The sequence below is a fragment of the Parasteatoda tepidariorum genome, chromosome 8, assembly GCF_043381705.1.
Source record: "Parasteatoda tepidariorum isolate YZ-2023 chromosome 8, CAS_Ptep_4.0, whole genome shotgun sequence".
NCBI lineage: Eukaryota > Metazoa > Arthropoda > Arachnida > Araneae > Theridiidae > Parasteatoda > Parasteatoda tepidariorum.
Window position 1 is genome coordinate 17,043,660 of NC_092211.1, and position 17,434 is coordinate 17,061,093.

Sequence of the window (17,434 nt, forward strand, 5' to 3'; positions counted from 1 at the left end):
TACAATGAGTCTAATAATGTGGTCTAATTATTAAAATATACTAATAAAATACCTGATGCAATAACTATTCCATATTTATATAATATATCATCTAATTAATTCAATCGTCGAATTTATGTAATATATCGTCTAGTTTATACACGATACGCGAACGTAAACGAGTGCAAACCGGTTTAAGTCAAGTAACGACAATGAAACTGTATAGTATCACCAGATAATTAAGATTTTACATAGAATCTTTTAGTGCGTCTAAATTGGCCTGGGACTGTATATTATATCTTCCTGGTGACTTTTTGAGGAAAAATAAATCACGTTAAATTGTTGATTTTTATTCAGGTACAACGATAATAAAAAAAATAAAGTTGTGACAATTAAATTAATTATTAAAGTTGTGACAAATAATATGAAGTGGATAATGTTTCATTGATATTAAACTACTAACACTGAAAAATGGAGTTACATATTTATCACAAAACAATTCATCTTTTGACAGTGATTGAGCAGTGAACATGATTTTATTTAAATTCGTTTTTGATCGCAAAAAAATGTTCAACTATCATGTAGTATCCTTCTCAACAACATTCTCCAGTAAATCAAGGAGAGCTGAAATCTGTGAATTCAATTCATCTTGGAAAGTGTGACTAGTCTTCTGATCCAGAATTAGTGACTTTAATTCTGTGACTGTATTTAGGGATAGAGGCGAGGACCACTTCACGATTTCTTTCACATGATTCCAGTCAGCATCTGTTAGTGATTGCTTTAAGATTAGATTCTTCTTAATTCCTTTCTCAGATAGTATAAGTTCATTTTTGTATCGTTTCACTTCATTGATATTATCAAAAGATGTATTCAAAAGTAGGGTGGCACTTTCAAGAAAACCTTTACTCAGTGCATACTCTATACAACTACGACAAATAAGTCGAAACTCTGCAGCATTTTCAAGAGAAGACAAGTTGTAGTTTATGAATTTTTCTAACATATCGCCTTCTCTTTTTGATACAATGAACGGCATGTCTATGAAACGCTTGAAAAAATAATTATCACACTCTCGCAAAAAGTCTGCTTTAAATTGCTGAATTTCCTCATCTGTCTGGAAATACCAATTCATAAACTGGTCCACAAACTCATAGTTGGACAAAAATATTAACGTCAAATAGATAACATGTGGAGATGATCTTGCTTTCTTAAATGTTTCAATTCCCACAGATTGATAAACCCATCTAAAGAAGGACTCAACTGCTTGGATGTTACCATCGCATATCCACTCAATACAAATATGCCAATCGCCAAATCTAATAAGCCACGATATAAGTCTATCTTTCTCTCTTTGCTCTATAAGATTGATTTTATATGGATAACATTCTGGTGGCAAGGTAGATTTTGATAATAAGGCGTGATGCGAATTCAGATTGCTTGAATGAATAGCACGCTTAAATTCAGGCCGACCAAACATAAAGCAGATAAATAGTTTGATCTCTTCTTTGGAAGCATCATTTAATATCCTAACAGTCATGCTTAGATTTTCTAATTCCAGCAAACGCAACAACACTACGAGGCTAAGTTTATTTTCCAGAAATGATCGTCTTAGTCTTAATGGACTGGCACTCCATATTTCTTTAAAAATCATCATTTCATTTCCCCTTTTACTCATATTAGAACTAATTTTCTCCATTATACGTAAATAGATGTTTTCTTGCAGATTATCTAATTGTTCAAAAATCGTAGACAAGAATATTCTTTGATATGGCCAACTTTCAAACAAAAACACTAATACGCGAGAATAATTCCGAAAAAATTCGGTCATTTGAGTTAAGCGATTGACGTGAGATAATAAAAAACATAAAACATCTATAGTTTCTGAAGAATCCTGATAATATATATGACTTAGACCTCTCATATGTTGAGTGGCTTGCAAAAGCCACTTACTCAAATGATCGTTTTTCTCCTGCTCCGACAATTTTTTCCAAAAATACTTCAGGGCAACTATGTTACCAATTCGAATCGAGCAAGCAATCATATTTACATCAATACTAAAGTTATCATCGTATGTGTTTTCATGATCTATGAGTCTAGTTAGAAAACTCCCTAAATTATTGTCGAGGACACATGTCCAATATGTTATCAAATTATCCCTGTGCGTTCTAAAGTTGTTCCTAAATTGATCTGGAATTTTCTCCCACAAAATTGAAGCATATTCCCCTAAACAGTGAGAGCAGGCTATCTCATACAAATCGCAAATATCTAAGCTTCCTAAGCATCCATTATCGAATAGTTCCTTAAGGGATTTCACTATGTCAACTGTACCCTCAACTGTCCAATAAATTGTACCACGCTTCATGTAATACTCGCAGAGGTTTCTTTGATATCCTGTCCATCTATAGTAACTACGAAGCGCTTTCGCCAACTGCCACCTAATGGGTCGAATAACGTATGAGATTTCGGTCTTCAACGATGAGGGCAAAGAGCTATTGTACAATTTGTTTAATATTCTTCTCTCCAACTCAGCCGTATATCTGTAGTAATATAAGGGATAAATTGTTATTTCATTCCTTATGTCAGGCGCCGTCAATAGCCCAATTGCAATCGACACTACTGCAATATGCTGCAGGGAAGGAGGGTCAGAAAAATGGTTTATGAAGTCAGCTCTTTCAGTCGATTCTGTTTTTGAAGTTTTGAGTGTCCAGACTCCATCTGTAAAACACAATTTTTAACTGTAGTTTTGAATTAAAGATTCGAATGAAAACAGTTTAAAGAACATAATGCATACGTAATTTATCATGAACCTAAGTCATACATTTAATCTATATCCAGGGCTGTCCAACTGGTGGCCCGCGGGCGGCACGTGGCTCGGCAGCACATATTGTGCTGCCCGCCAACTTCTTATTCAGGCTGATCAGCCTCAGTTTTCCCATTAAAATGTAAGCAAATTGTTTTATAATCCTTCTGTTCCATTGTTTTATAATTAATAATTCAACTATTAATTGCTATTGTATAAGAGGTAAGAGGTTATTGTTCAACTTTTTCAAACTGCGGCCCGCCAGGTGATCAGTGACCGGAATTCTGGCCCGTGGGTTCTTTGCAGTTGGACAGCCCAGATCTATATGTTACTGGTTAAGAAGAAATCAAGTGTTGTTTACAATACTTGGGCTTTGTCTAATGCAATTTAGTTACTATTTTATGATTTTTTTTCTTCTTTTTTTTTTGCTTTTAAACGCAAATATGTGTCTTTTTTTTAACTTGAGATATTTTTAACAAATCGGTTATTGAATACATTTTTGAATACCAATTAATAACTACTTCTTTGTGGTATCGCGCAGTGACAATTTCGTGTAGTTCAATCAACTGGTAGTTGCAGGTGGCTAGCATAAAATATTAGTAGTCGTATATTGATATAAGCAAGATATATGGTATCAATGACTCTATATTTTGTTTGAACTTGTAGTATGATGAAAGATTTTAGCTTTAATCTTTGTAGATCGCATAGAAAGTGATATGCATTAAGAAATCTTATTAATCGTATTTATTTATACTAAATGCTATTAATACATTTTAATAATTTAAAAAAAAAAGAATGTGAAGTCAATGAACTATGCACATTTGTGTTCAGAGGTAGGGGAGAGTCGGGTAGCCCCGCTCACTTAAGGAGTATTGCTTATATTTCTGTATAATAATGAGTAATAATCAATATTTTTGTATGTTTCGATTGTTTTACCATCTAATTAAATAATGCAAAAAGAATAAACCAAAAAAGAATAGTTTAGCTTAAAAAATAGATTTTTAAAAAAACATGTTTTTCAGCTCTTTTCAAAATGTGTCGGGTAGCTCCACCCAGTTACAAAAATTGCGTTTTTTTACTGTTTTTTCAGGTGTAAATGAAAGTGACCAATGTATTGACAATAGATAAACCTCATTTATCATTCTTATCACAAAATTATTTTATTTATTACATATTTATATACTTTTAGTGAATTCTATCATTTAATAACAATCATTTAATAACAACAATATTTATTGTTAAAAATGCATATAACATTCAAATTTGAAGAAATAAAATAATAATCTTTGCAACCGTACTTTTATCGAAGAAATAAAATTGAGTGGTGGTACCCGACATTCATGTGAGCGCGGCTACCCGAAATCCAATTTTTTTGTAAATTTGTAATTACTCGAACAATTTTTCAAAAACAAACTTCTTTCTTCGTGCAAGTTAAACTTAAAACTACATACTTTAATGCTGTATGTATAGAAAAAATTATTTTTTTAGTATTAAAATGAAGTTTAATGGAAACATTCAACCAATTTTTCTTAATTTCATGACTACTGTATTCAACATATTTTCAAAACTATTGTTTACCATGTTACAATCTGCATAAATACTTGAAACTTTGAAAATAATCTTTTTTTAATATGACAATTAATGTCCGATGGCCCATTGACTTGAAAAAATATTCTATACATATGAAATTGACTGTGAGTGGGGGTACCCGCTGGGCGGGACTACCCGACTCTCCCCTACATAATTTTTGTAAGAAATTCAAAGAAAATGTGTTTTAGTGTCTGATTTCGTCACTATAAATATAGACTGCACTAATTGATTAGCATTGTTATTTATATAATCTCGAAAGTAAAGTCTAGTTTCTAAATGCATGATACATTTATAAATTTCTGTTTCTTTTCTTTTTTTATTTTACTCTTCTTACTAGTGATTTTTCTAGTTCTTTTTTTATTAAAAAACTTATTATAGATGATTATTTCTTCTAATATTATTATTTTTAAGAACTCTAATTATGTAAAAAAAATGACGTAGCTAAATTGAAGTGATAAATTTTAAAAATTAAGTTTAAGTATTCAAATTTTTAAAGAAATTGAGCTTTAAGTTTTATATACAGTGTGCAATCTAAAAAAACTGCACACTGGACACCTCTTAATCTAAGGGTTATGAACAGATAATAAACCCGCTGTAAATAATAAACCCGCAAAACCCGGGATGCGGGAGGAGGAGTATGACCCAGAAATGATACACTATGATTGGAATGCCCAATTTGCGGCCCACGGCAGCACCAGAATATAATACGTAAGTTTTTTCTTTAAAGTAAAAAAAGTATTGGAAATTTTGAGTTGCCAAATTTAAGTCAATACAGTTTTTCGATCGCTTTTTTCGGTGGTTGTCACAACAAATTTCCGAAGAACGAAATTTTAAAAATCCCAATATTTTTATTTCGTCAAAATTATGATACGTGAATTTCAAATTTTAGTTATCGCTTTTAAAGATCTTTATTTATGTCCAGTTTATGGTTAATCTAAGTGACTTTTCGATTTTTTTTACGAGATTATTATCGGATTTTCAGGTGTTTTTTAAGAACCAGGTAAGTGACATGCTTAGTATTTGCTGTGACAACCACCGCTTTTTTCGGTGGTTGTCACAACAAATTTCCGAAGAACGAAATTTTAAAAATCCCAATATTTTTATTTCGTCAAAATTTTATGATACGTGAATTTCAAATTTTAGTAATCACTTTTAAAGATCTTTATTTATGTCCAGTTTATGGTTAACCTAAGTGACTTTTCGATCGTTTTTTACGAGATTATTATCGGATTTCCAAGTGTATTTTAAGAACCAGGTAAGTGACATGCTTAGTATTTGCTGTGACAACCACCGCTTTTTTCGGTGTTTGTAACAACAAATTACCGACGAACGAAATTTTGAAAATCCCAATATTTTTATTTCTTCAAAATTAGGATACGTGAATTTCAAATTTTAATTATCGCTTTTAAAGATCTTTATTTATGTCCAGTTTATGGTTAATCTAAGTGACTTTTCGATCGTTTTTTACGAGATTATTATCGGATTTCCATGTGTTTTTCAAGAACCAGGTAAGTGACATTATTAGGGATGCTTACGAATCAGAGAAAATAACAGGGTGGTTGTCTCAATATGGGTAAGTTAGATGCAGCAGATTTTTTTTTTGCTTACACTTAATCTACACATAATTTATTTTATTTTATAACCATCGTTGAACAACCGTCGCACATTTGGGACTAATATTCAACTCCGTAACTTAGTAATTTAGAGCCCAACACAAAACAAAAGAGCTCCAAACTAGTTATCTTAGAAACCCCTTTTATGCAACATACCCTCATTTGCGCTATATGGAGTAGAAAACCACAAAAACCTCTCATGGTTAGTCTGATGGCAAGAGAACTCTAACCCATGACTATCACTGAGGATATTTTACGTCAGCACTGTCGTAAGTGCGAGCTTGGTGTGGAATTCGTATAGATAAACTACATTTAACATCACTTGAAGTGAAATTTACTATTATCTAGTAAATTCCTCTGATATATATATATATATTAAATATATAGTACCCTTCCAAATTATTAGGGACACTTAAAATTTCTAAAAAATTGTAATTTTTCAAAGTGTCATAACTTTTTCAAAAATGAATCAATTTTCATAAAAATTACTGGATATCATGTTCAGGTCTTCTACTTTCACCTAAAAGTTACTAATTTAATTTATCTCAGTTTTTTGCAAAAATTTACACTTTCAAACAAAGCAATTTTTTTTTAAAAAAATGTCAAGTCTGACAAGTTGCTACTTCGTAACAAAATTTTTTACATAAAAATTATTACTTACACAAAGTACAAGTTATTAACTTTAAAACGCGCTAACGTAAATGACCTTACGATTTTTTTTGACCGAGATATGAGATTTTGAAAATGTTTCGCCATTTATAGTGAAAAGTGAGTTGTGGCAGTATTTTTGGTGAAAGAAACCTGGAATAGCCCAGATATTATTGCAAAAGCAAGAGCTTGTATTAAAAGTATGCCGCGAAGAATAAACGCAGTTATACAAGCAAAAGGACATGTTACAAAATATTAAGATTTTTTTATTATATTTGTTTTTATAAAAATGTTTTTGAATTTTATAATAAAGTTAAATTTCTTGAGTCGTTTTTTAAAATTTTATTGCAAATTTATAAATAATGTTCTTGGTTGTAATAATGTTTTAAATAAAAAAACTTAANTATTTACTAAAAAGATGTAATTTTTTTTTTAAAAAAAGTTGTTATATGGATCATGATGTTATATGACCATATGGAATTGAATGATTGCTTTGAATTCTTAGATTTTTGTGCATTTGCAATGTACCTAAGTTAGTAGCGAGCGAAGCTAGCTTGGTTTGCGAAGCGAACCATATAAGATTGCGTAGCAATTTTCGGGAGTTGGCGAGCATTAACGAGCAGGGGGCGCAGCCCACTAGTATATCACTTTTCACTATCATATATCACTTTTAATACTCATATTTTTTTACACAGTGTCGATATTAAAACTGCGTAGTTTTATTAATATCTATTAATATTTGGTGATTATTTAAACTGCACTGACATAATGAATAAAAAATAATAAAAATATTAAAGTATGTGCAATAAACTCTTTTCTTGATCGAATAGGACTGTAAGCAAGCCAAATATCTCACTCATATTGGATGCAAACTTTAAATGTCGATGTCTCGGTTAGATATTAAATTAGGTTGATTTTAATTATCTTTTTGCAAGGGACTATTATATTATATTATATTATTAACCCTTTTTGTCTTCGGGAACCTTACAAAAATTTAAAATTTTAATCTAAAATTCAAATTTATACCTTTTAACTATAATGTATGTGTTAAACAATATAATTTCTTTTAATCTTGTGGAAATATGAAAAAAATTAAGAAAAAAAATATTAAAAAAAGTGTCTTTTTTAGCGACTAATATGCTGACAAAAAAAATAGCAAATGCTTGGTTTTAAAGTGCATAAGATTTTATTCAAATACATTAAGTCTAATTTAGTAAAAAATATTCCAAAATGATGCTTTTAATAAATATTCAGCATCATTGTTAGACATAGAACTACACATTTGTGATTGAAAATTTATTCTTTAGTTATAAAAAAGAACTTGGTTAAAATCTGATGTATCATTATAGGCTACACCGTTTAAATGTAAATATATATTTAAAAAAAAGATTCCTCAAAAGTTTAGTAAAAACAATAAATAAAATAAATGAAGAAAGATGTACAAAAAATTTACATTCCAAATGAGTTATTTTCATTATTATGTGTCTTTTATTGGTTGCTTTAAAAAAAAATTCATCTTCAAAGCTTAAGGAGCTTTAAATGGTTTTTCTAAATAACATATGTTATATGTTTCTTCATAACATATGCCTTGAATATATGTTCAAGTACAAAAATATAAAATCATAAAATATTATTTCAGAAAAAACAGTATTTTAGAAAAATTAAAAGGGAATGATTTCCAGGTCCAGCTGACTGAAAAATACCACGTAACCATCAAGGAATGACTTTCTAGAAGCAAAAAATTCCTCTTCGACCATATTTCATATTTGTGTAAAATACTCTAAATACTACACAGTAAAATAAATAAATAAATAAATGAAAATCAGAAAGCTGTAAAATATGCAACAATCGTAGTTCTTAAGTAATAAATTCTAATATTTTCAAACTAAACATGTTTTGCAAAAAGATAAAATTTTTCTTAAAAGTAACAATGAATAAAAATAAATGATAAGCGAGAGCAGTTTGTGCAGAAATAATTACTTTTTTAAAAAAAGTGCCTAAAACTACATTTTCCTTTTTAAAAAAACTATTTTTATTTTCCTAAACTCGTCGCAATCGCTGATATGTTCAAACGCAGATTACAGAAATGTGAAATAATAAACTAGTATTTGCATTATAATTCTAATGAAATTGTACTTGTATATATATTATTTATTTCAAATTTTAAAATATCACTTATGACTCTGAAGTTCATATTTAATAATTAAATGCAATTATGTTTACTTTTTACTAAAAAATTAAAATATTATCGTAAAATCTATATGTATATTTCTCTTACACGGCGACAAAAAAAGCCTCATTACAACTCCCCGAATGGCAACGCTAGAAAATCGACTAATGATTGCCGCTAAAAATGTCACATGCCAAATCTAGCTGAGGTGGCTCAACATATAGCGCTTTTAAAAACGGAAACGGAAATAACCAGAGTGCATCAGCTGCGGCAATCTCATGCTATTAAGCTAGGCAGAAATGAGTAGCCTTTGTCGATAGATCTCTAATTTAGTATTTTGTTGAAAGCGCTTTTTTTCACGAATTTATTTGACGATTTTTGATTTATACCACGAATTTATTTGTTCCATTACTGTTATTCATTGAAAAATGAGTCTCAGTCGTGCTGTTACGCTTTAAGATTTTATACTATAGCACATTTCTAATGGATTTAACGAATTACATGTCATTTATTTGAATTCAAATTTATTTTAATGACTTAGTATTTACTAAAAAGATGTAATTTTTTTTTAAGAAAAAATTTTGTTATATGGATTTTAATGATTGTTTTGAATTCTTAGAACTTTGTGTATTTGCAATGTACCTAAGTTAGTAGCGAGCGAAGCGAGCTTGGTTTGCGACGCAAACCATATAAGATTGCGAAGCAATTTTCGGGGGTTAGCGAGCAGGGGGCGCAGCCTACAAGTATTTATTAACAATGCAATTAATGTAATTTGTATTTCTTACAATTTTTTGAAACTCAGTCGCAGTAGCTGATATATAACAATTTTGATGACATGTTAAAATAAATTCATAAATGCAGATTTGCAATGTATTCATAAACTATTAAAAAATGAATTGCCATTTACGATTGCAATTAGATAATCACTTATTTTACCAAAATTTGTTATAAAATAATTATATAATCTGCATTATACTTTTTTATAAAAATTTTTAGCTTCCGTTTCTTACTTTTTTTCTTAACCTGGTCTCAATAGTTATCATATGAAAATATGGATGACGCAGATGTATATAAATCAATAATTTCAGATTTATAGCCTATTCATAAATGACCTGTTTTCATAACAACATTCTACAGATTAACGAAACAACATTTTACAGATTAACGAAACAAAATTTGACAGATTAACGAAACAACATTTTACACTTTAACGAAGCAACATTTTTGCAGATTAACGAAACAACATTCTACAGATTAACGAAACAACATTCTACAGATTAACGAAACAACATTCTACAGGTTAACGAAACAACATTTTACAGATTAACGAAACACCATTTTACAGATTAACGAAAAAAAGTTCCTTCTCCCAAAGTTAATGAGGAAATCATTATCTAATTCGCATTAAAATTCAATACATTTTATTACTAACAATAAATCTTCACATTGATAATTATTTATTAGTATTTTATTTTATTATATTTCAGTTTACTACAGTCCCTGGCCAAATTATTCGAGGCACTATAAGAGTCTATGTAAAATCTTAATGATCACGTGATACTTTACAACTTTTTGAAACCGGTTTGCACTTGTTTACGTTTGTGTATTAATTGGTTTAATTAGACTATAGAATAAATTACGCGATATATATATATATANTTTTTTTTTGTGCAAAAAATTCCTATGTAACAAAATAATTTTGGCTAATGTTGAAATTCGTAATATTGGTATAATGAATTTTCGTTATTGTGTAGCGATTGCTTCGTTCCCTAAAGTGGGATTCAACTGCATTAGTATCTTTTGAGAGTTATCGTGAATTTATTAGTATTTTTTCAGCCTTTAAAATAGAGAGATTCTACAAAAATATAAGATTTTACAACTAGATTCGACAATGTTGATAATAAAAGTAAATTTATTAGAGTTTGATTGTTGATGCTCTTGTCACATGCACTGATTATTTTGCCGTAATTTAGATCTACGATTGTGCTAGTAATAATTTGATTTTGGATTTGGGACTCTTCTCTAGTGATGCTCTTGTCACATGCTTTGATTACTTTGCCATAATTTAGTTCTAAGAGTAGATGATAATTTTTGATTCATACTCCTCTACTGTCACTAACTGAATAAATTTTTTTATTAGTTATACCTACACAAATAAATGTTTTTTGTTGCCTTCAATTTTTTGTTGTTATTTATTATGTTTAATGCTACACGTTAATTACAATAAATTATCAATAGTTCTTTTATAGTTGTAACATGGCTTCAATTTTTGTTTTAGGTGTTTGGAAAAATCAGGATGAAATTAAGCAATTAGTTACAAAAAGTACTATATTTTCTCCTGATTCAAATCTGAAATTGAGAGCTAAAGAAGAGTTTGCTACATGGAAAAATTCTTATTCTCATTCAATAATTAATAGGCAAGTTTAGTTTATACTTCTTAAAGAAGGAAGGAAAAGGATTAAGGTGCAGCTTTAAGTCCAAACTAATTAAAAAAAGAAAGTGATCATAAATATATTCTAATTTTTAATGTACTGTATTTTATTGTAAATAAACAATTGAACATACAAAGTATTTATAATGATGTATATTTTTAATTCATATTTTTGATGAAATATTTTATTTATTTACTGATTTAATTTTGAAAGAAATTATTTTTATATACCTTATTTTAATAAAGCTCAATTTAAGAAGTGTAAATACATTTCTATGTTTGTTATTTAGTTAATTTTATGAATGTTGCAAATATTATTTTTACTCTTTATGTTCCAGTATTATACATTTTTAATTTGTGAAGTCTTGAATATTTATTGTTTTGAAATTCTTAACAGAGATGGTCAAACTCTTATTAATAATATTCTGGGAAATTCAGGAAATTTATAATTTGATCACTTTTGTAAACACACCACAAGTTATAGTCCATTTTACCTCAAGTTGGCACTGGGGAGAAAGGCAGGTAGACCGGATTACAGCCGTTGTCATGGAAACTGGGTTGCTCTTTAAGTCGGTTGGGGGATGAGGTTGCAAAAAAAGGAGAGAGTAGCCAGTATTGGCGTTTGAGAAAGCAAAACGACGATATTTTTTAAAAAAAAAAACCAAGAATTGTACTAAAATTTTGAAGAGATTGCAGAAAAGAATACGATTTTTTTATAGCATTTCTAATAATTATTTTAAGATACTAGTTGTAAGCTGATTTCTTAATTAGTATTTAAAAAAGCAGATATTCTTATTATGATTAACTAAACAAAATGATTAACTAAACGATGATTAACTAAACGATGATTAACTAAACGAAACTACTTTTAAACAACAGAAAAAAATATATATATAAAAAGATTATTTTTTGCTGAAATCTAAGTAAAAGAAAGAAATGCATAGATGCGCATAAATATGTTGTTTTAAATATTTATTTTTAGTTATATGCTTATTTTTTGTAAATTAATGTACATTAATTTATCCCTCATTGGTGTTTTGTGGGGGAAGAAAAAGTCAACATAGGCAAGAAATCATTGATCATGAAAACTATCATATTTATGTTTTTATAATATTTATTGTTCTTTTTTTTATAAATAAAATATTCAAATTTTTTTTTTCAGTAAAGTTTTTTTTTTTACTATAAAAAGAATTTTTTTCTGAAATATATTTGCCTCTAAGAGACAAGAGAACTCACCTAAAAAAATAATTCTCAAAAATGGTAAAAATTTGGGTCTTTAGTTTAATCCACATGGGGGGCGCGTACTGCTTGTTCGCCCCCCCCCCTGTTTTCAGCTGCCATATCCCACCCTCTTAGACTCAACAGGAACTCTTTGAATAACAGGATAACCACCTATCCTGGTGGTTATCATGTTATTCATTTAGTATTTTAACAGTTGACAGTTCCTTCTGCAAACTCTTCGTGGGGTCGCCCTGAAATAAATTCAATCCACAATTTCTCATCAGGAGAAATTCTACTTGGGTGGTTAGGCGCATTTTTTCAAAAGAAAATTCGTATCTTAAAATATCAGAACCTTCCTTTACTTTTCAGGATCTTTGCGGGTGAAAGGAGGCTTAAGAGAAAATCCGTATAATTAGTTATTTAAGTATAGTAGAATTAGTTAGTCTCGAAATATTGTGTCAGATACTGAAATATCTTAATATTTTCTATATAAGAGAAAGAATTTTTTGGCTTTGTATTTCAAAAATAATAATTAAAATACTGATTGGTTTAAATTAACCTTTCGATGTTTAAAAAAAATTAATGATACAAATTTTGTGTCTTTTTTTAAAGTATTTTAATTCCTATACATTTTATTTGTTAATAACTAACGGATTTGCACACTTATATTATGGAATTTGTATTTCAGATAATATTTAAAAGTCCCTTTAATTAAACAAACTAAAAATCTTAAATTTCCGCCATCACATCATTAAAGTTCCTATAAAGAGCGAATTGTACTTCAGAGCTACACATGGCGCAAAAGACACAAAATTTGAATTTTTACAAAGATTGAAAAAAGCGAAAACAATTTTTACTTATGTCGTAAAAAAATAATAATAAAATCACATGTTGAATTAGCTACACGGCAAATGTGCTCAACTGTCATCAGTTTAATTAGATTCACATGTCTATTTAGGCTTTTTTTCATATTTTTTTTTTATTCATTCTGTGGGGAAAAATTGTTTCATTAAATATTGTACATATGAGGTTAATATTTCGAAAATTAAATAGTCAAATGCAAAAAGAAAGCAAAATAAGAACTGCACAAGCAGGGCCGTTTTATCTATTAGGCACAGTAGGCAACTGCCTAGGGGCCCCGCCACGTTCAAGGGCCCTGTGCTACAGAGAAAAAAATTGACAATGTTTTTTAAACAGTAAAAATTTAATTCGAAATTTGAATGACGATTGTCTTGCTCTGTACATTACATCGACGCTATTTTAGTACATTTCTGAACGCATTCCAAATTAGATATTAATATTATGGTAGTTAGTTCATACATAACGCAGTAATATAATCGCAAGCAGGGCCGAATTAACCTATAGGCACACTAGGCACGTGCCTAGGGCCTACGAAATTCAGGGGCCTACGATTTCGGTTTCATAAAATGTCTTTGTTAAAGAGTAAGAGTAGAGATATTCTATTTTGGGAATTCAAGGCTGAAAACATACCATTGAATTATAATTAGATTTATATTTCAAAGGAGGAGTAATTTTCAGAATCTTGTCACTCTTTCACTTCCATATTCGGAAGCATTAAATGATTTTCTATAATGCGTAGAGTTACAAAGGTATGTACGACTGGGACCTAATTACACCAATATCTGTACTATGTAATGCGAGACAGATTGCTTTCGCATGTCTCTTGCTGAATAACATGTTCCAATAAACATCTGCCGGAACCATCCGGAGTCTTGTCCACTCCCCTTCCCTTGTGGAGGGCGGATGTAAACTGTTCTAACCACCAGCATAACTTTTAATAAACCTTTTGATTACTTATTATGGTTTTGACTGCATTTCTTAAGATGAATACACCAATGATAACAGGGATGTAGCCCTGTTATTATAAGCCAAGCAGGATCGCTGAGAAATCCCTTTGGAGGAAACTTACGCATTTCTATCTCAGAAACTAAGCTTAGCAGAGACTGGCTGTGACTGCTAGTTTTCCCCATCCCATCATCCACNCCAATTCCGCTTGGCCTTGAGAACTAATCCAGCGCCAAACTAAAACACCTTCTTCTTTGTACATTCGCTTTACTGAGAAGGTATTTATAAGTTAAATACATTTAATGGAAAAATTTTAATGCTTGTTTCAAGATAAACTTTTCTTACTATACAACATTTATTTATATTTGTACGCGCATTTAAACTGCAATTAATTCCAAAACAGGAAAGAACTACTTTTCAAAGGCGGAGTATTACATTTCCTACCCTTCCCTGCAGTGCCAACGGTAATACTTTTGAGAAATGAGCGCTGCCAATGAGGAGTGTCTTTTTATGGCAAATTCTCAGAAAATAAATTATTATTTGACTGCGTAATTTGTTTTTTAAGCTTAAATAAATAAATAAAAAATCATTGATAGCTATCCAAACTAGTTAATTAAAAAACTATTTGCAATATGTTGAATAAAACTACAATGCCTGACCAAATTATTCTACGTACTATAAGATTCTATGTAAAATCTTAATTATGAGGTGATACTATATAGTTTTATTGTTTTTACATGGCTGAAACCAGTTTTGACATGTTTATGTTCGTGTACAAATTGGTTAACATTGTAAATCAATAAGTTAAAAATGAATACAAATAGGATATAAAAAATCTCCCGCATAAAAACCCATTACATGTATGTTTAAATATAAAAGTATTGCATATAAACACGTGCAAAACAGGTAATTATTAAAAAACTACAGTGTGTCTAATAATTGGATCGAATTATGATAATATGCAAATATAATACCTGATATAATAAATATTCTATATTTATATAACATACCGTCTAAACTTATCTTATTTTATAATAAAATTAATTAGTACACGAACGTAAACAAGTGCAGACCAGTTTCAGTTGCGTAAAAGCAATCAAGCTGTTTAATATCACCCGATAATTAAGATTTTACATAGAGTCTTATAGTGCGTCTAATAATTTAGACAGGATCTGTAAGCAGTTTATAATTTGGCATTTGATTGCATATAAAAATTCAAGTAATATTTTGATTGAACCCAGATTTGATAGGAAAAGGCGAATAAAAAAAAGAAGAATGGAAGATAAAAGGACGAAAAAGTACAGAATGAAATATCCAATTATAATAAACAAGTGGGCTGCGCCCCCTGCTTGCTAACGCTCGTCAACCCCCGAAAATTGCTGCGCAATCATATATGGTTTGCTTCGCAAACCAAGCTCGCTTCGCTCGCTACTAGCTTAGATACATTGCAAATGCACAAAATTCTAAGAATTCAAAACAATCATTCAAATCCATATAAAAACGTTTTTTTTTTTAAACAAATTACATCATTTCAGTAAATACTAAGTCATTAAAATAAATTTTAATTCAAATACATGACATGTAATTGTTACCTATTAGAACCTATTACGTTACCTATTAGAAAGTTACATTAGAAAGTTACGAACGTTAGTTACCTATTACGTTACCTACGTTAAACCTATTAGAAATGTGCTATAGTATAATTCGTGATATAAATCAAAAATTGTCAAATAAATTCGTAATATATAAATTCGTGAAAAAAAAGCGCTTTCGACAAAATACTAAAATAGAGATCTATCGACAAAGACTACTCACTTCTGCCTAGCTTAATAGTATGAGATTGCCGCATCTGATGCTCTCTGGTTATTTCAGATTCCGTTTTTAAAAGCGCTATATGTTGAGCCACCTCAGCTAGATTTGGCGTGTGACATTTTTAGCCGCAATCATTGATCGATTTTCTAGCGTTGCCATTCGGGGAGTTGTAATGAGGCTTTTTTTGTCGCCGTGTAAGAGAAATAGTAACGTAAACAAATCAAAGCAAACGTTGCCACCGGCGGAAAAGAAATACAGCCAAAATTTGGTAGCCACGTAAGAGAATTATGTATATTAGATTTTTCTTTATTTTATATTTCAACATTATTAATTACAGTAATATGATAGTTATTGTTCCAATTCAATAATAAATGATAAATAACGGCTAATTCGAATCATCATGGATTGCTGCTCTATGAGAGTCAAACTTCTCTTGATGGTTAACCATCATAGTATTAAAGTAGCCTTTTTCCATCATCAAATGATGTAAGTTTGTTGGCATATTAAAAACCATGAGCACGTAATGGAAAATTTTGGATGATGGTGACCATCAAATGATGGTAGACCATCATGAGACGCACTGAAACCAACATAAACAATTAAAATTTTGTGATGGGACCAGCAGGAATTTTGACTAGAGTGTGGTAAGAACGACATTAAAAAAAAATAGTACGTGGAGTCCCTCCTCGCGGAAGAAGTTAAACTTCGCAACCTGCGACGTTAATTGTAGAAGAATCAGCAGTCGTAGAAGGATCACTAGTTCTATTCAATGACTCTTTTTCCTGCTCCACTTGCTTCCATGCTCTGTAATCACGGTAATATTGTGCATTTTTCCCTCGTGGACCTCTTGAACCAGTGGAAGTGCTTGTGGTTGCCTAATAGCCTCGCCCAGGAAAATGTATTTGTATTAATAATGTATGTGAATGCGTCATAATGTAATTTCAAAAGAGAAAACTTAACAATCAATTGATATTCACAGGAGACGTACCTTGACATAACCTTAAATCCGTTGCATTGTCCGTGGGATTGTTTTCACTCATTTTTTACAATTGTTATCCACTAAATTTGAAAATAAAAAATACTACCTTATTAAATAATATGTGTATCAAAACAAACTAAAAAAATATTTATAGAAAAACAATACTTTTATGCAGTGATTCTCAACCTGTGGGGCGCGACCCCCTAGGGGGGCGCGAGCACACTAGAGGGGTGGCGCGAGAATATTCTAGAGAAAATATTATTTAAAAAAAAATTGATTAACTGTATGAAAGGAAAGCGCACAAACGCATAGAAAACAAAATACATTTCGACATATTTAATAACTTATTAAAGTGAAACAACTTATTGAATCAAAACTTAAGGTAGTG

The 17,434-nt window shown here is 30.1% G+C and overlaps 1 protein-coding gene across 1 annotated transcript; it reads right to left on the reverse strand.

Moving 5' to 3' along the window:
• Positions 1–313: 313 nt before the first annotated feature.
• Positions 314–2,735, reverse strand: LOC139426223 (uncharacterized). Its single transcript, XM_071184232.1, has one exon. It carries the CDS (start codon positions 2,336–2,338, stop codon positions 557–559), a length of 1,782 nt encoding a protein of 593 aa, XP_071040333.1. The 5' UTR covers positions 2,339–2,735; the 3' UTR covers positions 314–556.
• Between the last annotated feature and the right edge of the window lie 14,699 nt (positions 2,736–17,434).

Bases quoted from the DNA above. Each gene is read 5' to 3' on its own strand.
- LOC139426223 (XM_071184232.1), bottom strand. From the start codon at position 2,338: ATGAAGCGTGGTACAATTTATTGGACAGTTGAGGGTACAGTTGACATA.